We start from the raw sequence: 23375 nt of genomic DNA on the forward strand, positions 1-23375 counted from the left end.
AAACATGCCAGCAAAATACTTCTTGCATGCACACTAAACAGATAGTGTCCCAGTAAAACACTTACTTTGAAAGAAACTGTACCATAGCCCAAACGCCACCATACATCAGCCCTTTAATGAGCCAAGAATCAATGTCTAGGTCTGCTATAAAACCAACCAGCCAAATAACTAGGAAAGGAGTTCCCAGCATCACCTTCTGACGGAATTCCTATATAGAAACAAACACCAGTAAGTAACTATTTACAGGGACAGATTGCATAATAAACAGGACAGTGATGAAAACTAAAATTTTCAGGAAACTTGACAGTGAGGGATAAATCTTCATAAATCTTTCTCATTTCCCGTCTTTACACACCTCCAATAAATTTGCAAGGAAAAGAAACCCTTCTAAAATTATATTACAAATCAGTAACTTTGTTTCAGAACTGTCTTCTAGAAACTTTGCTGCTAATCCAGAATCAAGGCAACATTAGCCCTTCTTAAAGAATCCGTAAGTGTATGAACTGCCACACCGCGCATGACAATGCCAGTAAATGTTATTACTCATGTAACTGAAGTTTTTAAGTCAGACTGAAGCATCTATGAATAAAGATAGGATCTTTTTTGTCTTACACTCTGTGGATACAACTCCTGATGAGATCACTGAACTCTTTCTAAATAATCAAAGCACAGTGACATAAACAAACCACTTCACGTCAATAATCACTGCATAGTTACAGTGCCACAGGGTTAAAGCCCAGACTGTAGCATCTTGATGCAATGTATATTTAATTCAAGAAATTGTAACAAATCAGTGGTAGCACTTAATATCTAGCACAACACTCTGCCTGAGTGTTGATGTATACTAAGAAAACATTAACTCTTTTTAAATTATCAATCAATAGGCAGGAAGACTGTTCTTCATGCTAGAGCAGTATGTTAACCCTTACACCCTCAGCTACAGCCTCTTCCTATCTGCAGTATTAAACAGTACTCCGAGAAGTGAAAGAACTCCACATTAGAGATTTATGTATTATTTTATACAGCTTTGACTGACTGCTTCTTTCATTCAACACAATAACAATAAACAATATATAATTAGAGAGGAGATCATAGTTTAGGATACCCAAAATACTTCTTTCCTCAGCTACCTGAGAGTCAGCTTTGGAACATCCTGGCGAACCCAAACAATACAAGACCTTTCCTAAGATGCTTTCCTAACACTTTCTTTTAGTTAGCACAAAAACTAAAAGTAAGTGTATGGAAGCTCAGGGTTTTATGTCCTCCTTCCCTAAATAAAGCACTTTTTTTTCTTTTGCAATTACTTTAATCATAACAAAAGCTTAAAGCTTAAATGTGTGGAAACCACAATCCTGAACTTCTTTTAAACAAACACAGGTCCCCAAACCAAGAGCAGCCATAAGATTGATTTACACAGGTATGAAGCTACTACTTACCTTATCTGCTTTTAGCTTTCTCAGAAAGGACGGACTATCATACCCCTTTGCCTGTCTTGCTTCTTGTAGATGATTGATCATCCAAACGTTCTTCCTTTGTTTTGCAAGATCAAGTGGTGATTCTCCCTGTCAAGAGTATAAATGTGGGAAGCATCCAATTTAAAAAATAAAATGTATTTGGAACACTTTTGAAACAGAAGATTGGCCGTTAAAACCAACACATTTTAAACCAGTTTAACTACATCCTGGCATACTTTTTGCTCTGTAGCTTACTTGACACCAAACATCATTCATTCCTTTTGGTTTTAACTCTCTTATAACTATACAAGCATGGACAAGTTGCATATTAAATGTATGATCCTGACAAGATGTATGTCCTGACAGTAAAAATTGTTGCCTTTGGCAGAGAACAAATCTATGTTCCACTGTTCTACACACAGTCTACTTATCTGTAAATGAAAGACTGCTTCCCCCTCAGCTATTGACAGGCAGCAGAAATCAAGCAAAGAATAAGAACTCGTGACCCACTGGATCATGGAAACTCTCCCAAGTCTAAAGCCTGACTTCTTAGTTAATCCTCTGCCTTTTGGCAGACTGAAGTTACTAATATTACAGAATGCTTCTAGGATTACTTTTTCTACAAGCCTAATGTTCTTAGGTTCATTTCAGTTATGGAAGTCCTAGGAAGAAAACATGAAAGAATAAACTGAATGCTCATGTCAAACTTATTTCAAAACTCTGAGCTTTAACTCTGAGCTTGTGTTTCATGTATTTTGGGTGCTAAGCCAGCAATGGCTCATGTTTTTGTTTCTGTAATTTCCGAAAGGACTAACAGATGAAGCAAAGGAGAAACACAGAGCGAAAGATACAGGGACCAAAAGTGCCTACCAAACTGATTTGATTTTACTGCTTTTTAAACACTTAGGAAGAGAGCTAATGAAAAAGTTATTGACTCAGTCTAAAATTATAGAGGAGGCAAGAGACAACCAACTGCAGGTACCTCCAGCTTCAGTTTTGCATTTGACTCTTCCTCTCTTCTACTGGAGTTAACTCCCCTCCTAAACAAACCATTCATGGAGGCTTGAAAAATGGCTGAATCCTCCATCGCTCGGCCCCCTCCTAAAAAAAAAGTGAGACAGGTACTAGAAACTGAAACTACCCAGAAAGGGCAATAATTACTGTAGACAGAAGCGATTTCAAAGATTTAAAACTACAGTTAACTACCTATATCCCACAGAAAGACAATGGGAACTGAGTACTTAACTGTCATCTCTGCCTTTGAAATCTTGCTCCAAATCTTTAGGAGAATAAACAGCACAGAATATAAATTATGAGGTGAAGTTTTTTGCTACTTAACAGCACCATTCATACCTTCTGTGCGAGAAGTTTAACTAGCAAAATCAGTTAAAAAAGAATAACCCTCTGACTTAACTTGGCTTCAAAATTATTTAGCCAGATGTTTTTTAAAACAAAAACAGATTAAATGAACTCCATTCTCAACAGAAATGCCTCAAATCAAACTATTGGTGCCTGATTCATCACAAGTTTGATAGCACCTTGTATTTCTAATATCTGGGAAACTCCAGAGATGCTGTTGTTTTAGTATCACCTTATATATCCCGACTGTAAAGATTACCTGTGAACAAGCAATCCCCTCTGGGAGTTGATCTCCCAAGTAAATCCTGAAGTTGTCTTGGGGTCCAGCTGAGCATCCCTTCCACTAGAGGGCCATGAGACACCTAGGAACTGCCTAGATAAAAAAATTGAGGGAGCTTTAAAGAAGTCTTTGACTACACTTATCATCTGGCCATTTTAATATCTTCCTTGTCTTAACAGGAGTAGTGGATGGCTAACTTGCTTAAAAATTTTAAAAAAATGTATTGGGGAACTTAATCTAGTAACACACTTAAGACTGCCAGCAAGCATTAAGACTTCAGTAATATATATTTAAAATATTTAGATAGAAAAAATAATCTGAAGAGTCATTAGGATAGGAAGCTGTACATGTACTCTTCCATGGATAAGCCTAAGATACACTGCATAATCAAGAAACTACATTTAAAGTTCAATAAATGATTCACTTGCAGATAAAGGGAAAGAAAAAAAAATCTTTCTAAGACCATAAGAGCTCTTTGAGGTCTCTATATCTTGCTACAAAAAAAAAGGAGTTTCTGCTCATACTTAAATAAAATTTACACATTTTCCTCAAATTCCTACTGATAACCCAGCTCCCTGGGAAATCCTGTCCTCATCTGTCCTATCTGTCTACTGGTATGGCAAGATAATTTCCTTAAGAAAAAAGATCAACCAAACAAAAAAACCCACTCTACTTTGATTACTGAAAAGCAGCTTCCAACTCAAACATTAATCTAGTTCTCAAAAACAAAAAAGTAGTATCTTACTACCAAAAGGAAAATATTCATTTCTTGTACAGCATAATAAAAAGAGGGTAAATAACAAAATGTGACTAACTCACTGCTTGTATCAAGCTTTGCTCTAGAATAGGAATGCTATTGCTCAAATATTTCACAAACTTTCATACAAAGTGAAGAACCCCTTACTGAAATGACTGGTCCCAATTTGTTCCAAGCCTAGGCAGCCAGCAGCACATGACTTTCTAATACAGACTGACTAGAACTGATAACAAAGTCAAAGCTCACATCTAATATTTCAGTCACTTCATCATTTGAAGAATATGAACAGCTTTCAGCCAATGTATTTCTTTAATCTCAGCTGCCATATCACCATTCTTGATCAATTCTATGGATTATCTGAGAAAAGGACTTCACTAGCTAGTGCTGCAGAAATCTGGAACTGACTGCATCAGAAGGAAGCCTTTCACAACTCCTTTTATTTCTAAGGAAACATTAACCAAACACTTAATTAGTCTCTGGCTCAAAAAACCTTTTTTGCTGAACAGTCAAAGGAGGGGTACCAAACTGTTTGAGAGTTCCTATTTGCCTTTAAGAATCAACCTAATTTTTATTTCTTATATACTTACTACAACTTAAATCAGCATCCATTACAAAGTCACTGGCTGGATGGCAAATCTGCCACTGCTCAAATGATTTTGATCCTCTGAAGATCCTAAAACCCTGGGAAGGCATGCAAGAAACCTAGCTGCACTGCAGAAGACAGGCAATGGTCAGTGAAACCAGACACATGTCTTCTGGCATGACTGGAAAGATATCATGATCCAGCAGGTTCAAAAACCTATTTTTCTACTGACTGCTGCTGTCTGTCAATAAAGAAGGCAAGACCATGAACTACTTCCGGCTAGCAGATACTTTTTCATATAGCCAAACACAAATTTTTGTTACGGATTTCATAAGAGTCCAGAAATGTAGGTAAGGTGATGACTTCAGAACTCTTGTCACACTAATCAGTCTGTCAAGACAAGCAAGGTATGACATACTGATTTTTTTTTCCATGAAAATAGCTTCATTTTTTACCACAGTTGGCATAGGAAAAATAGCTTTTCAACACAAGAAGTGAGACTAGAAGCATAATTCCTGTACACAACTGACCTTACAGACCAGGAATAATTAATATATATTCACCTCAGATCATGCAAGAGGTAGCTGATTTGTTTTAAACATGTAGAAAGGTGATTTCTTCTAATGAGTTTTCATTCCTGATTATGAACATTTCTGATATTCTGAAGTGGATGTGTCATCTTGAAAGCTGCCAGCAAAATCTGGCTACTCTCTTAGAAAACTGATGTATACTTCATATATATATATATATATGGATGGATATATATACATGGGTGGATGTATGTGTGCATATATACATACACCGATGGATGTATATATATATGGATGGATGTATACATATATATGTATTTCTATCACTCATGGCCAAGCAAAATAGGCCCCAGCCATCTTAATCAGTAGGAAAAATGGTGAAAAGAAAAGTAAATTAAGTTACAGCTGTATTTCCAAGCATAACCACTCTGCTTCTAACACTCTTCAAGTGAAAAATACAAATATTTGAAGAGAAACTGACTAGAGAATTCTTTTCCTAAAAGTGATTTCTTCTCTGACACCACAGATGAAACAGCTTGGGTAGCAAAATGCATCTAATTTGACATACAGAGTATCTGTAAGTAATAAGACAAAACCACATTCCAAAGGCACACCCTCCAAAGCTGGAGAAGCTCCAAGTCTATGGCAGAAATTCTAAGAGCTGTTTCACTGCTCTAGCATATGCTGGAGATAGGCTGTTAGTACAGAATCTAGATTCATTGTTAAGAAATTCTGGTAATCAGTCAAGTTAAATTCACATGCAAAAAAATGAGCCCATTTGCTTATTTTGTTCCTACTGGCATTTTGAGGCCTCCAATTTGCTTTCTGGCACAGGAAAAACAATTAGAACATTTGTCAGCTCTCTGGAAGAGGACAGAGATGTCTCACATCTCACTCTGATAAAGTTACCCCTTCACTAGAAAATATTCAGTCAGGTTTCCAGTTTTGCAACAAAATACACCAATCTTCACACATGCAGTCTAACTGCACACCCCACTCCCCTACATTTACACAAATAATCATTGTTACATTATTTACTTGAGTATCTTTTATGGTGCAAATCTAGTGGTTATGCATCACTGTTAGGAAAAAAAGCCAAAAGACACACTAGCATCTTTGCTTTTGCTCCATCTTCACAATCCCACAATACCCACAAAAATAACCTATTCTTGAGATTTATCATAGGCCCTGTTATTTCTGCCTCAAACCACTTACAGTTAAAACAGACCAAACGTTTACCTTAATATTTTGAGCATCAACATTAGCTCCAGCTTCTAAGAGAAGACTAATAACTGTAGTATTTCCTGCTAGCACAGCCCAGTGCAATGCTGTGTTTTTGTGGTATTTGTCTCCCAGATTAACCGAAACATTAAATGTAAGTAGTAATCGCGTTGGATCCACACTAGAAAAGAAAATTCTTGTTAGATCTACAGATGAACTCAAATACATCCTAACTTACTGCTGATGCATTCAATTTCTATGAAGATTGTTGATCAGGTACGCTACCTGGCAAAGTGCTATTTGTGTACACCAATAACAAAGCGACATTTCTTGCTGCCAATTATGAATGACTCAAAATCTCTTCCCACCAAAACCAACCACCATTCTGTTGACTTTTAAGGATCTCTCTAAGACAGCTCATTCTGGGGTATCAAGATTAATTTGTTCTACAACTCTGTTTTTTTGTTTACCAAAATCTAACACTACTAAAAGACTTATAGTAATTATATACTTTAAAAAAGCTAGTTCAAAACATGTTATGTTTCCACTTCACAACTCAGAAGGTGGAAATAAAATAGGATGAGAATGTTGATAATGGCAGATATTGGTAAGAGCTATTTTGTGTTCCTCCCAACAATTGATGGAGATAGGCCCTTCCAAACAGGAATCTAATTAAAACATTTGTTTTTTGGAGAAGTGTTATTTTTCATCAATTTCTTCCAATCACCACCACAGGAAGGATTAGTGAGCACTTCATAGTACCTTCCCTCTTGAAAAAGTCACTGTACTGTGTTTGGCTGAGATCGAGTTCATCTTCTCCACAGTAGTTCCTATGGTGCTGTGTTTTGGATTTGTGACCAAAGCAGTATTGATGACAAAGGGATGGTTTAGCTATTGCTTACACTGCTTCCACAGGATCAAGGCCTCTGCTGTTCCTCATGCTGCCCCGCCAGTGAGCAGATTGGGGGTACACAATTATGGATGCTGAAAGCAAGCAAGGAACAGAGCCTGTGTGAAACTAAGTCACACAGGCTTCTCACTCTGGCCTGAGAAAGCATATGAAAGAATCCAAACAGTCCTTGGTAAAGGACAACAATCTTTGCAGGTGGTGTTTAGGAAACAGTCAAAGGGTGGTGTTCCACTTAACCAATGATGGTGATGTGTGGCTTTAATGACCAATGAGAGTTTTACCTCTCAGACTTTCTTGAACCTGTCTATAAAAAGAAGATCAAGAGTAATAAACTTTGCTCTCTTGGACAGTGCAGCTAAGAGGGTCATGTTGTACTTCTTGCCATTCCTAATATAGGGCAAACATGCAAGGACACAGCTGAGACAGCTGACCCCAACTGACCAAAGAGATATCCAATATTGCATGGCAGTGTGCTCAGCAATAAAAGCCGGGGAAGAGAAGTAGGAAGCAGAGGACATTCAGAGTTACAGCACCTGCCTTGCCAACTGTTACAGGTGGCAGAGCCCTGCTGACCTGGAAATGGCTGAACTTCTACCTCCTGATGGGAAGTAACAAATTAATTCCTTGGTTTGCTTTATCTGCTCAACTATCTTTATTGCAAAACCTAAGTTTTCTCATTTTTACCATCCTGATTCTCTTCCTCATGTCACCTAGCAGGAGTGAGGAAGTGGCTGTGTGGGACTGAGCTACCAAGTGGGATGAATTCATAATAACCATAAATGAAAAAAGATAAAATGGCAACTGTGGAAAGAACAGAAAAAGAAACTTCCAAAAAACCCCCCAAACCAGTCACTACTATGTGCCACTTGGTTAACACTAAGGTAAAGTCAAAACTGTGTGTATTACCTATGTGTTCTGTAAGCTGCCCACATTAAAGGTGTCATTCCATTTTGATCCATCATATCTACATCCTAAAAAAAAGAAAAGAAAAAAAAAGTTGGTGAGGTAAGCATACTCAAGATCCAGCAGATGCAACATTTGCAATGAGAAACAGTGTTCTAAGACTAATCATCTGAATTGGAAGAAAAACTGGCAAGCTTTTAGCACTCAAACAGTATTTAAAAAACTGAAAACAAACATTAGCACCACCATTGCCAAAAAATAACTGTTCCAGTCTATTTTAGAAACTATGAAACAGTCATGCTGTGTATGACCAGTAATTTCTAATTTACTATTAATCTTCAACATTAAAGATATATATAGGTAGTGTATTATTGCATTAAAAAGCAGAAGAAAATAAAAATAATGCACCAATATTTGAAAAGATACTTGATAAATTACTATAAATACCACTGTCTGAATCCTACATCCTACTAAATGCTAGTTTAACCTATTTTTCCACATGCAAAGCAATTTTCCTTAGCTCACTGCATTCCAAAGATATTTATGGATATCCAGTTAATGGGTGCCAGAGAATTCTAAGGTTGAAAAAAAGGCATTAATAAAAACAACCTCCTCAGAAATAAAACTGATCTACAATCTCTTTCCTCTTCTGACTAGGGAAGTTGGTAATTCCTAAATACTTTGAGGCAGATTAGACTTTCAAGCACATCTGGGCATTTCACAGACCAGCACTAACAAAATCAGTGCCAGTGAACTTAATGCAGGATAAGAGCTTCCCTTAGAGGCAACAGAGCCATGACAGCATTTCCTACACCACTTCCCCCAGTTCTTACTAGGAAAACTAGATTGAGAAGTGTTTCAGTGAAGTCTCCTGCTAGAGAAATTCCTGACAAAAACCCAGAAAGTGACTGATGTTGCTTTCTGTCATCCCCAGAACCTCTTCTGCTCCAGTAGTCTACAAAATGCCCAGTACCCTGGGATCCCTACTCATGCTGTTACTAGCCTGACCTACTAGCAGTCATTTCTCAGAAAATCCAATTTAGTTCCTCCAAATAATTGCTTTTAGAACACTTCTAGCCTGCACATAACTTTATATTTCTGAGTTTTATCCTGTTGCTCAATTAAAAAATCATAATTAAAAACCACCGTTGATAGAGGAGGAGAACAGTTACTTAATTTACTTTCTTGTACTGTTTGTTCAGAAGAGTCACATGGTTTGAGATCAGGATCCAACTCTGTCTACCTGCAGTACCTGTAGGTTAATCCTTGTGTGCCAACCAGGACCATGCAACTGCTAGCATTGCCTTTAACCCCCTGTAGCTGAAATCATGAAGGAAGTTAGAACCACAGCCCAATCTCAAGTTAATTCACTCTTGAGAAGCACGACTGACTCACAGCTCACACTGTGTGAACAACATACTTGGAAGATTGTACAAATTCCTGCAACATGAACAATCTCTTTCATCTTTAGATTTCATATAGAAAAGCACCTCTTTGTGACAGTAGGAACGTGTTTGGATATAAGTAGAACAATTCCTTCAATGATTCCACCTGACAAAACCGAACTACACTTTGCACACTAGGCTTTTAGTTCTCAGCTAAAAGAGAAAACCCAAACCCATGAGCTCCAGAGTATTCCCTGCACATAAAATACCTAGGCATGAGCTACTACTCATACTGAGCTACTTTGTTGGCTGAAGCAGATACCTTTTCCAAGGAACTTTAATGAGAGGCAAAGCAGCTAAGATTGACCTGCACACTATTGTACAGATGAAACAAAGATGTAGCTGTGGATAGCAGACAAACACTCCAACAAACCTCTCATAAAAAATTCCTTGTTATTTCTCCAGATCATTATTATAACCACAGATCAAGTGAGACATTTTAGAAAGGAAGCTCTGTTCCTGTGTTTTACCAAAGAGAGGGCTGAGGCAAAAAAGTAAACCTTCAGCAAGTGGTTTATATTAACAGACTCCTCTTCCATTCTGCTGTGTCCCAACAGGTACTTATTTAATTCTCAGTGACAGATCAGTGCTCATGGAGGGGTGTGCCTGTGCTGTTAGGACATGCTAAAAGCACTGCAAGAACCAAAGATTCCAACCATAAGTGATGCAATGATCAAAAATTGCACGTACTGCTGCCCTCTGCATGTGGTTCAAAGTGTGAATTCTGTACATCACAACTGGCAAATTTTACTCTTGTTTTTAAAGTACAACAACTATGGTTCTGAAAGAGAAAAGGCTTTGCACATGCAAAGATAACCAGACTTAATCCTATGATACTAATACAAGATGGCACAAAAAGCTTTCAGAGGGAAAAATACTGGGAAGAAAGTTTTCTGCATGAAAAGGAGTTGCAGAAACTCTTCTGCTTTTTAAAACTACTTTCTGAAAGCAAGCCTTGACAAGAAAGGATTCTGAAGAGCAGTTAGAGATTGGAGCAGCATTAGGCTTACCAGGACATTTAACAAGCAGCCATCAAACTGGTACTGTGATACAATACAGCCTTTCCAAAAGCACATACTGCATCAAGAGATCCCACTCAGAATTACATTAAATCACACAGAAAGAAACCAGGAGTTTGATCCTCTTTAGAACCATTACTGCTTATTTCACAAAACACAGACCTTCACAGAAAAGACCCATCACATCCTTGTTCAGAATCCTATTCTCCATAAGGAAAAGATCCCTTTCACATGAACTGCTTCCCAGAGAAAGGAAAAAAGGCTTTAAAAGCATATAGTAAAGAAGATTTATCAGTAAGGCTCATGTAAGTCTGACAATATTTCTTAATTTAGAAAAAATGTGCTAGTTACTGACTAGAAGCAGAGATTTTGTAACATTTCCACAGAAGCAGAGACTTTGTAAAATTACCACAGAACAGAGCACAGACCAATAAGGAAGATAACACACAGAACTAAACCTACCTCATTCCTTCAAACAAAAGCTCTGTTCTCAATACCTAGTCCATCAAACACACATTCAGTCTTGACAGTCATAAGAACACAACTGGACTTGTAATTCTCTAAGCAATGTGCTCTAAGTTGGTCTAGGAAATCAAACACTTGATTCAGTGTCTTAATGCTGGCCTGAACTTGGTGGAGAGAAGGAGCCTCTCCTTCCTCCTGCATATAGTGCATTCCTCACCTCAGCAACTGAAGTGACAATGCTTAGGAGCATGTGGTAGTTTGGCATTTATGTGGTAATTTGGTATCCACTGCTCATCAATCACAGCACCACTAACCAGGGCTGCTGGTACCACTCTGGCATCTCCCAGCCTAGACGCCACCTACTTCTAGGCCCTAGCTCAGCAGGTGACCCAACACAGCTTGAAACAGTAGTTAACATACAAAATTGCAACTCTGAGAATAAAAAATAATGCACTTGATGAGTAAGTGCTAGTTAAACTATGAGAGTGATAGTTGAACAATGAGTATGAAATAGTTAAACTATAATTTCAGAACTAGAGTACTTCTTACATGATACAACCCTATGAGCAACATCACAGTCACTCATTATCTGTGATTGAGTAGTACTTGCTGGCACGAAAGTGGGTTCACTTCCAATCAAAGCCAGAGGGCATCTGGCCAAGAGTTCTTCCCCTTTGCCACACTCACGAAGTTGGAAGGCTGGACTCACGCCTCAGATTACAAACTTTACCATTGGCTGCTGCAGCCCAGAAGAAAGTGAAACAACAACACTGAAGTTGGGTTTCAGTTCTGTCTCAAAACTGGACAAGATAGAAATTAGGAGCAATTACTTAATCCAGCTGTCAGTCTTCTATTCAGTTATGAACATTGGCTTTTCTTTGACCACACTCATCCACAAAGACATCAAGATACGAACTAAAATAGGACAGCAGCCTACACTGACCCTTATTTTGACATTTATTTAGCTGTCATTTGCCACACAGGTACTAGAATTAGGTTCAGAAGAAGGAACCTGCTCTTTAGATATAAGTGAACCTGGTCTCTGTACAGACGAAAGGAAAATAATTAGCAGAATATTGGTAAACCCACAGAAGCAAAAGCAGTTCAAGTTTCCAAATCCAAATCTCAGCACCACAAAGAAAGTAGGGGAAGAAATAAAGGGAAGAGATTAATAACCTCGGTACTAATTAAAGGAAAATTAAAAAACAGAATCATGTATCTCCCACAGCTTTTAGATAAATTATGTAGTTTCTGTAGTTGTATGTCATATAGCTAGAGAACTATCATTTTAGGGATTGTTATTAAAATGCTATTGATTTTGCTAGATTTTAAACATACAAATCAATACATAATTTTAAAAGTTGGACTTTTTGAAATGCTGTGAAAAATTACTGTTAAAATTAATTTAAATTTATATCACAGAAAGAATATCAAAAACACTTGAAAATATTTAAGGGATTTAATAAAAATCAGTGTTTTAAGAGCTGTTTTCAAACTAGCAGGTTTTAAACTTCAAGGTGATTTTTGTGTCTTTATGTATGTAAAGACATACAGCTTTGAATTGAAACACTGTATGTTCAAATAAACTGGACAAATCTGTATAGAAACAGGAATACAAACACAGGGAGACTTTATAATCACGGTAATTTAAAGGCTATTAGGACTTTATTAATGCTATGCTTCAAACAAGTTCACACTTGTATAATATCAGCAAGATTTTTCTAGTAACATAAAACCCACATACAATTATACCTAATTTGAGAAGAAAATACCAAACTTGCTCCTCATAAATACACATTCCAATTATTTCTTACAAAACAGCAATTATACAAAATAGGATCAGACTCTGTTTTTGCCTAGCTTACTCTTTATCATACACTAAGTAACAAACAGATATAAACTGAATACTGCCTGGAACAATAGCTTGAGGTTTTTCACAGGTATAAGTAATTTTCTGCAGCAAATTTAGTATTTGTTTCACACAGACCAAACTCACTGATTTCATATTCTACATGACTCACTGGATCATATCTCACTCGGTATTTGAAAGAATAAGCAGAAGACAGAAGTGTGAACAGCATTAGCAGGACTGGCATACAAGAGGAGGGCTTTAACTCTTCTATATGGTTTACACAGTAAATCAAATTTGTGCTTCAGGCACATGTCTATGGGTGAATAAATCTACAAATTACAGTGCAGGGTGTGTAGCAAACAGTATCAAGTTTTTGAGCAGGAAGAATGACAGATGGGACATAACAGGAACAGTAATGAATACACATATACATACTTTACAGATGTAGCAGTAATATAAGCGGCTAGCAAGAAGGTTTGGGGTTGTTTTGTTTTCTATTTATATTTATACATGGAAATAACTAGGAACAGCAATAAATTAGAAGTTGTTGACTGATGTGTCACTAGATTCTTTATCCATGTAAAAGTAATGATTCTATGAAGAATTCCACAACGCTTGCTACCATTGTCAGAATTACATTTAAAGATTAAATTCATTAAAGAATTAGAATTTCCACATACTACATTAAACAGGTGTGAATAAAGCCAAAGTACTCAGACAACTGTTGCAGGAATTAATTTAATAGGTGGCACATCAACACTGCAGTCTAAAGAAAGGACATGGAATTACTTTTCTATTTATTCAAGCAAATATTTTGCATTTCCTTAATGACAGGATTAAGTTTCAATTGTGTTCCTACTCTAAATTTTAGTAGAATCTATTTAAATATGGTATTACTTAAAATTTACCTGTCCTTTTGCTATCAGGTAAGCAACAATCGAAGTATGTCCAAACTGGGCAGCCAAATGAATACAGCTACATCCTTCTCCATCAATTAGCGACGGATCTGCCCCATATTTCATCAGCTGTACAACCATGGATAAGTGACCCTGCCTAAATGTAACAAAACACAAAAAACAAACAACTGAGTAACTATATGCAGGAAAACTATTAAAATTTGCATAATGAAATACATGTATGTTTAGCAGTTAATTACACTATCAGAATTCCCACACTTTAACTCGTACTTTAAAAACCGCGACTGCCACGATCTGAGTCTCCAAGTGAGTAAGCAAACTCATTCACATGAGAAATTCTATGCATATAGTGCACTCATCACATGCAATTTGCTTAACTGTACTGCATAGCAAAAAAGACAGTCGACAAAAAAATCAAGCTATATTTGAGAAATCTAGTCTACTATGACTTGTTACAAATCACATATGAAACCTGCTATTTTAAGAGATGTCAAACTGGCTAGATACTCTCACTTTTGTGGGGATTAAAAACTGTAGTAAAACAAAAATAGGAGAAAAAAAGGAAAACTGAAGGTCTGCATTTCCCCCACACTGTCTTAAAAGTTTATGTATCTTTTTGGCATAATGAGCATAGGCATAGCCTTCTTTTAGACACAGTGCCTAGGTGTCAGTACACAGTTTGTGACATGAACAAAAGACCTTTTCAATTTTACAGAAGCTGCTTTGGACTATGCTTCCCAGAACTGATTACTGTTATGAATGAACACCAGGAAATCCAGTCAAGATTTTGTGCCATTAACAAAGAATCACAGACTTGTGTTCTGTAACAAAAAGAAATATGGAAGCTAAAATCTTTAATAAAGGCTAACAAGCAAGTCCTCACCTTCAGCAAATAGATTATTTTGACACATTAAATCTTCTAAAAGCTAATATTCCATGTTTCCTTTTGCCATCTACAGTTAAAAATATTAATATGGACACTTTCTTTCCCACCTATTTCCAGGTGGATGTCTGCAATAGCAGCTACTGCTTGAAGGCTGTCTTCAATTTTTCCAGCCACTGATCATTCTCTGACCATCTTCTTTACAAGAAACCTGATTTTAAGTACATCTTTAAAAGAATCCACATATGCAATAGAACACTGCAAGGACAATGTCACACAAAATCATCCCACGACCCATCTGCAAAAGTGACACTGAACTTCATATGACTTGACAAAAATAAGATCTCAGAAGTAAGAGTATGGCTAACTTGTTTTCCTATCAGAGCAATCATCCTCAACTATATCAAAAATGCTGAAAGCTCCTTTAGTTCAAACATACTACATTCACAGTGAGCCCAGTTATCAAAGATTGAATTAATTCTAGTACAAAGTATTCCCATAAAATACAAAAATTTCATAAAACTATCAGTACTCCATGTTCAGCAAAGAAACAGAGAAAAAAATTTCAGAAGATTTTTTCCTACCGTGTAGCCCAGTGAAGTGGTGTAGAATTTAAATCTCCTCCAAGCTGATCAACAATAGCACCTTTTGATATATAGTATCTGGAATAACAGAAATAGTAAACATGATTGCTTTTTTTGGTTAAATAGAAAGGACACAAATAAGCCTGTTTGATGTTACACAAAATAGGCAGTTGGAGATCATAAGATCAGAATCTTTTTTTGCACTCATATAACCTATCCTTTTTAGAGGTCATGCATGTACTTTCAACTTTCTTGCATTTCTGACATGGGTTGGGGGACTTGAGATGCCTCCTACTGTGTTTCAAACATTATGCTACTTCCTAGTTTTATTCTAAGGTAAAACAGAATAATTGCTATATTCAGTAGTACAAACTGTGCTAGCACAGAAGTATTTAATAAACTATTCTTAAATATTATGGGGTTGTTGCATTAAATACAATTCTGAATTACTGGTAAAATATTATGGTGCTAAAAGGCTATCATTTTTAGAGAATTTTGCCTAAATAGTAAAATTATATACCATTAGAATTGCAGCTTATATCATCAGTGGAATAACCCTGCTGAAGTCATCGATCCCAGAGATCCCAGTTAAAATACACATTTAGTGAAAGACTGAGATTTTTACATATTTTGCAATTGTTATTAATCAAAGGACAAAAATTATCTGAGTACTTAAAAATATTTCTAAATGGTGGGACAGAAATTATTTTTCCCTCAAGAACATTTTTTCAACGATGAGATATCTGTAAAAACAAAAGAAGTTACCTATTTTTAACAGCAACAATTCATATTCATAGTCATTTATAATGTTTCTGTGAACTGTCTTCATTGCTGTTTTATCTGGGACATTAAACTGGCAAGATTACTTTTCCTTTGTGAAAGAAAATGCACAATTTAGAAAGAAATTAAAGTTTCTAAATACAGGCCTTCCCAGAAGGCTTCTAGTTTTTCATTCACCACTGTCTAGCCTTTGAAAAGTACTACCTAGCTATAGATTTTTAAGTGTTTGCACATTTCAAGTACCTGTGCCTAGAGACTTTTCACTTTGAAAATACTGTCAGTTATATATAAACACTGCTCCCGCACCCACATGAGCTGTCCTTCAAATCCTCAACATTGAATTTCCGGTATCTCAAACTCTACTGTTTCAAGACATGGCAAGAAGAAGGGCAACAAACAGAACAACTTGAAAAAATAGCTACTCTTAAGTAACTACCTTCATTTTCTAGAGTGCTTATTGATTCAGAGAATGATTTTTCAAAAACAGCCCTTTTAGGAACCTTTATGAACTGAAACGGAAAAATGCGTGTCAGACTAAACACATCTAACGAAGTTTTTATATAGTTGCTTTACAGCCATCAGACACAATGGAGTACTTCAACAGATTTGCAAAAGTGAAAAAAACAGTGTGAAAGACAAACAAGATCTGCTCTGATTGATGCAGGCCAGTCTCCACTGGTCTCCAACACCAAAAGAACAGAACTTTGACATATTTCTGCAGAAGTTTTTTTTTTTATTTCTTCATGAGAAAAAACAAAGATTTTGTGAAAGTCTTGTTCCCACTTCGGTGAAAACACAAAGCACATTGTATGGCCAAGAAACAAAGTCATTTTGTTACAGTGAAGTATCAGCTACCAACTGAGGAGCTATTTACTCCCCTTTGGAAAGGAGCTCCAAAGGAAATCTAGCCTAGATAAGAAGACAGCACAGAGAAATTCACAGTCAAAGCTTGGACTCATCTCTCTGATGTGACAGCCACTCATAGGGAGGTGAACACTAAACAGATTGTCTTCATTCAAATACTGGTCCTTGCAGAAAGGCAGAATACATTCAGATTCTACTGACAGCAGAACTGCTTACTGGTTAGTAGGTTTTATTTAGAAGGAAGAATTTGCAGTTTGACAACTGGGATAAGACAAGGCGACAATCTCCTGCCAGATGGTGTATTGAATAACATTTTATGTTTCTTAAAGGGTGCTTTTAGACTTGGTTGAGATTTATCACTGCATTTTGGTTCCAGTATACAAAAACAGTAAGATTTTTCTGCAAAACCAGACTGAGAACTTGATCTCCTTGTCTAAAGCAGAACTTGCAGAAGGAAATTTGTGCTAGGTGAGAAGGTCCCTGCAGAAAGAAAGAACTGGGCAATCCCACTCTCAGTGAGTCATCTAAGCTTCCACTAGAAGATGCCAGGCATGCAAGTCCTATTTAAGCAAACTACTTATACTCAAAGCAAGCAGATCTCATAAGAGATTTCCTTAAGAAGAAAATACTTCCACTGATCTCCACATTAGGATCACTAAGTCTTTGGCAGGCATTTGAAAACTACCTCAGCTTGCATTCAGTGCTTGATGAAGCCAAGGGCATGCAGTCACTGTTACCAGAAGAAGGAAAAGTAGAAGAGAAATCCTTGTCTGCAGAAAGCTCAGCACAGGGCATGGGGAAATGTAGGAAGTAACTATAGGGACGTAAGGTCATTTTTTGCATTTTTACAAAACTCAGTCGAAGAGATACCAATCGATCAGTGTCGTGATGAAAACAGAATGTTATTGTAAACACTCATCCCTGATTCCACAGAAATATGAAACGGTTCTGTAGTTTTCCGTATCAATAGGTTTTAACGGTTATCTACACTGAATCTCAAGTCTCACAATAGACGGGATGAAGAAATACTGAAAATAAGAGAAGTCTAACTCCAAGCCTGCACTCCTCACAGACAAGCTGCTAAGCTGGTTCACTGGAAAAATTTTACATAGTTTTTTGCCACTTCCTTACACAGTGTAGTTTGCCACTAAGCACCATGATCTAGTATCACAAGAATAGACAACTTTATCTCTGTAGTACCAAGCTTAATAGCCAACATATTCAATGAAATTATTCACTGCACATAATGGAGAAATTGAGAACATTGGGGAAAGATGTGATAGGCTTGAACAAAAAGAAAAAACACTAAATAATTTAGTTCTGAGGAAATAAAATTAACTAGTGCCTTGCAAAGAGAGAATGATCGAGCACACAATAAGGTGAGTGATATAAACAAAAAACTCAAGATCCCCTAGAGAGAGAGGAATCTGAAGTGCAAGAACTGCATCAAGAGAAGGAAATTTTAGATAGAGCTAGACACATCAGTAGTTACATGAACTCCAGTAAGCAGCAGGAAGAAAATGTAATGCTGCATGTCTCAGTGGTAGAGATGCATTAACAGACAAGAGCACTGACATACTGTCAAGGAAAAAAGGACAAATTAGACACATGAAATTTAAAGACATTCAGTTATCTTAGTAGAAGAAATCAACATTTTTAAGGACATAATTAATTTTTGTTTTACTTGAAGTGTAATACATACTTCACCAGATCTATCCTGTTGTTGATTGCAGCCCAGTGGAGAAGCGTTACGTTTTCTTTGTCTGGTTGTCGAACATCATAACCAGCTTCCACCAACTCTCTACATCGTTCATATATTCCATATCTTGAAGAAAGAAAATAAGATTTGTCAAAATGCTTACCTTAGATTAAAATGCATTCAGCAAATACCATACTTTTCATGACAATACAAAATCTTCAACAGAGGAGAAATTAAGAAGCAACTTTATTTTCCTTTTCTGTATGATTACAAATGTCTTGCAACAAGAAACTTCCACTGGCAAAAGTTACATTAATCAAATCAAGGTATTACAGAAAACTTTTGTCCACAGAAAACTGTACTGCAGAGCAAGGCAAAATATCTACCAATAGTATACTAAATTTAAGTAACTGTTCACTTCCCAGGGACTCCACTACATTTCTTCCTCCCATTTCAGTTCTCCTTCCTTTCCAGGTCTTGAAGACAAAATAAAACTTAGCTGATTTGACAGTATCTTCCTAAAATTCAGAAGGTAAGAGCATCAAGACTATTACAAATACTTGCAGCTCAAGTATTTCCCATTTGTCTTCTCAAGACAACAAACAGTAATCTCTCTGATACAAGTTAGTACCATTTTCTTTTCTAGGACACTTTGAAATTCTGTACATTAATACGAACTTTTTTCTTTTATTACAGAGAAGTATTAAATGTGATGTACTGCTATTTGAAAAAATATTCTGCATGTATTTGAAACTTGAAACAAATCAGGAAGCATAAACATCACTCAGGCATTCAATAGAGGAGTAACTCCAAAATTAAATATTTTTTGCCTTGATGTTTACAATGTTTTACCACCTATTTTTAGTGTCAAAAATGCAGTGCAGAAAAGCAAGTAAAGATTACATTTCAAAAAATATGTGCATGCCATAGGGATTTCTCAAGTCTCAAGGAGGAGAATGTGGGAATTCCTTGAAATCAAGGTCAATGCCTTGTGATAGCTGACTTCAGCTAAAACAGAATTTTAACAGCCTATCAAAGCTGGAACTTAGTTAAGTTTTCCTCATGCTGCTTCTATGTTCTACTTTCTGAAGAGACAACCTTAGAAAAGGCTCTTCTGTTCCACCTGATCAGCTTGCATAAGTGATGCAGAGACCTTCTTCCTAGGGTAGTTACCATTCTTACTTTTTCTTTCATGTATTTGAATAGAACCTCAATCTGGATGGCGCTCCCATAATGACTGATCAAATGACTCAAGCCAACAAAACTCAGGAATGCTTTCTAAGCCTATCACAGATTTGAAGCACAGAAATTAGTTGGATACTATTAAAAAAGTACTAGATATAACAGCCCACGTAGATCATGTTGTTTTCAATTTCTTAGGAAAGCTGCATGGGAAACTAAGAAAAATGCTGGAAATTGTTGTCATACTGTCTTTTCAAACATTACAAGAGATCAGAACAGAGACTATTGCATACAGTATATACCAACTGGTAACACACTGCTAAAATGTGTCCCTTCATACTAAGTAAAAAAGCAGCAGCCATGAACAATTTTGACAACAAAGGGGTTTTTTTAATATGTTGGGGCAGGTGTAAAGAAGAAGTTTGTGTTACAATGACTTAAAAAATATGCAACCAGCTAGACAAAATATACATACTCAGACACATGTAACTGCTAGGAAAACAGGTACGGTTCTAAGTGGGCTAAGTGACTTCTCATGTCAGCTGGAAGGGCCACTGAAACAGGCTACGACTAGAAAAGGCAGGTCAGGCAAGAACAAGGAGGCAAGAGAAAGGAGAGATGGAAGAAATAAGGACTTCCAAAACCAGGACAGCAAATTCTGATCTTCCTACAGTATCACACTGCCATATTACAGTGTCTGAAGGCAGCCTGAAAAGTGAGTCATATAGAATGTCAATGCAACTATTTGTTGACAAGCTGTTCTACTCCAGTCAGCTGTTATGACACTCCTTCCTGCTGGAGATGGCCTGCTGCCTTCACTTAAACTACAAACTGAAACCATAATGTGACTAATAATTCACCTAAGCTCTGCTATTAGGTTTAACAGTCACCAGCTTAAAAAAATGTACTACCTAAGGCTAAGTATAGCTGACTCTCATCCTGCTTAAGTAAGCAGTACAAAACAACTAAAAATTTTTAAAATAAAATGTTCTGAGTTATTGGAAAAATACTAAGAGCACAAGGATACAATAATGTTGACTTCATATAAAATGCAAGAAGCAACCATGTAAAACTTTCATGCAATGGATTAGGATTTTCCTTACATACATTTGTTTGGGTGGGGTTAAATTACTCTTCTTTTGAGTGGCTCCTATGAGGCTATGTTTAGTATTTGTGAGCAAAACAGTGTTAACACACCAATATTTTAGCTATTGCTGAGCAGTCTTTACACAGGATCAAGACCTTTGCTGCTCCTCAAGCTGCCCCACCAGCGAGCAGGCTGGGGGTGCACAAGAACTTGGGTGGGCACACAGCAGGGACAGCTGATGTCAACTGACCAAAGAGATATCCAATACTGCATGGCAGTGTGTTCAACAATAAAAGCTGAGGGACAAAGGAGGGCCATCTGGAGTGAAGGTGTTTGTCCTCCCAAGTAAATATTACATGGACATGGTTGAACACCTGCCTGCCCATGGGAAGCAGTGAGTGAATTCCATTTTTTGCTTTGCTTGTGTGTGCAGCTTTTGCTTTATCATTTAAACTTCGCTTATCTTTACCCTTTTGGTCAATTTCTCCATCCCAGCAGAGGGAAGCAAGAGAACAGCTGTGGGGGGCTCAGCTGCCCAGCAGTAAAACCACTACATCACTACAGGTCAGCTACAGCAAACTTCACTGTCAAGTGCCCTGTCAAGTTGACTACACAACACAAAATGAATCTCCTTGAAAGAAACCTTTGATTGTTACACAAGTTTCTGTTAGACTATGCTGCCAAGATAGGTATAACCAGGAAGCACCATGACAATCTTGAGGGAAGGGGGAAGAGGGGTGATTATTCTTTAGGGGCTTTTGTGGGAGAGAGGTTGGAGAGGTTATTTGTCAGGTTATTTAATTAAAAGCAAAACTCCAGTCTCACAGAAGAAGTGATGCTACTTTCTAAAGAATATGGTTTAAGAGGTATGAAAACAAAGGAAAGCTGCCACAGGTGACCCTGCAGCCTGTTGAGGCAGAATGCTCTTGCCAGTTCCCATAGAACACTCCAATTATGCTCCACTGATGTTAACAAGACCTCCCTCTAGAATTCACCTGTACACTGCGGTGAGGCCCTGGGCAAAGACAGCTGCCATGGCTTTAGACACAAGAAGGAATAGTAGGAATGGATTCCTTCTTTCGGGCTTAGCATCACAGACTTCCCATTCTTCCCACTAGAAGGCAGTCTGCAAGTCACAGTACGTGACCACAAAACAGAACATTAAACTCTGCAATACACCAAAACAGCCTTTACAGGAAAACAAGGTTTTTTCCAAAAGTGATACTGAGAATGAGGTAGACAGCAATTTTTTAATTTAAGTCACCCTCGGGTTGTGTGTTCCTAGCAATTTACATTTGGTATTTTGAACTCAGTCATAACTGCTTACTACAGATGCTGCACACAAGGTACAACTTCATGAATCTTCAATTTATTGTCAGAAGAGGACTTAAGGATCTTGACAGACAAAATCTGCCTGGCAAAAATGCTAGGAATTTACAACAATTTGCTCCTCTTCCTGGAAACAGCAGGCTCTCTACAACTAAACAAAACACTGAATCTGCTGCAGCTATGGTCTCTTCAGCTCTGTCCCAGAAGTGCAGCATTCTTCTCTCACATACAACCTACAGTCTTGTTCCATGACTTTGCTGCAGCTGACTTCACCTTGCCTTCTCCAAAGGTTCATGATGCACTGTTAGGTTAGAAAATGACAAAGTCACCTATTTCAGACACTCAGCATAATCACACTTGTAATGTTGTTATAAAGGGCTCTATGCCCTTCAAGAGTAATGGAGAGTAAGGCTGAAATATTCACAGGATATTAATACATGAATCTAACAAATATTCAGCATCTGAGTGAATTCTAGAGGGTGATGCTGTAAACATCAATATGGAGCATAATTAAAGCATATTATTGAGCTTGTCTTGTTCTGAAAGAAATAGGATTGGTCCAGGACAAAAATACCATTGTGCAAGCTCATATTGCTAACACAGTTTCTAAGCCATTTCCATAACTAACCTGTAACATTTTATTTGTCATTGCAGGTTAAAGATATTCTGACCTTAATACTTTGAAAAACAGTACCCTACTGCCTTCTGCATTTTAAGTATGCAATCCATTTTCTATTCTTTTGTCTACAACCATATAGACTCTTGAAAATAGACACAGCCAGCTTTGCAGTATGATTAACATTAAATCTGGCCACAATAAAAGGAAGGAATCTCTCTACAGTGAGCACATCACCATGCCAACAAAGAGTAGGTAAACCAGGAGCTCACTCCCTCATCTTGCTATCTTTATAACTCAGATCAAAGCTGCTTGAACTGGAAATGCAATTAACCGAAAAACGATCTTTTTTCTCTTTGGAAATCTCATTCCCATGAATAATGGTGGTAAATACTAACAAAGCCTTTAACACTTTCTCAAGGTTTTAGTGTTTACAGTAAGACAGTAAGTTTTGTTTTCAACAGAAAAGGTTTAACTGGAGAGCTGCTTAATAGACCATTAAAAGCAGTGTTGAAAGACAAAAGAAATCCATCTCTTAAGTACTGTTTCAAAGCCCTAAATTGTCTAGACAGTTGTGGCCATATTACTAATGTCATTAAAAAAGTCCCATCCTTCCACATGAAGGTAAGTCAGGTACATTTCACTTTCACCATTAT

At 37.1% G+C, this 23375-nt stretch overlaps 1 protein-coding gene across 1 annotated transcript in view; it reads right to left on the reverse strand.

Moving 5' to 3' along the window:
- The window catches only part of ZDHHC17 (zDHHC palmitoyltransferase 17), a 66720-nt gene that overhangs the window by 22801 nt on the left and 20544 nt on the right, over positions 1-23375 (reverse strand). Inside the window, exons 3-9 of the mRNA XM_023932466.2 lie at positions 18509-18631; positions 15163-15240; positions 13687-13831; positions 8001-8065; positions 6203-6365; positions 1437-1562; positions 66-208 (exon numbers count right to left, since the gene is read on the reverse strand). Of these exons, the coding sequence (XP_023788234.1) occupies positions 66-208; positions 1437-1562; positions 6203-6365; positions 8001-8065; positions 13687-13831; positions 15163-15240; positions 18509-18631 (843 nt within the window). The remainder of the gene's footprint in view (positions 1-65; positions 209-1436; positions 1563-6202; positions 6366-8000; positions 8066-13686; positions 13832-15162; positions 15241-18508; positions 18632-23375) is intronic.

This window comes from Cyanistes caeruleus, chromosome 4, assembly GCF_971803275.1.
Source record: "Cyanistes caeruleus chromosome 4, bCyaCae1.hap1.1, whole genome shotgun sequence".
NCBI classification, from domain to species: domain Eukaryota; kingdom Metazoa; phylum Chordata; class Aves; order Passeriformes; family Paridae; genus Cyanistes; species Cyanistes caeruleus.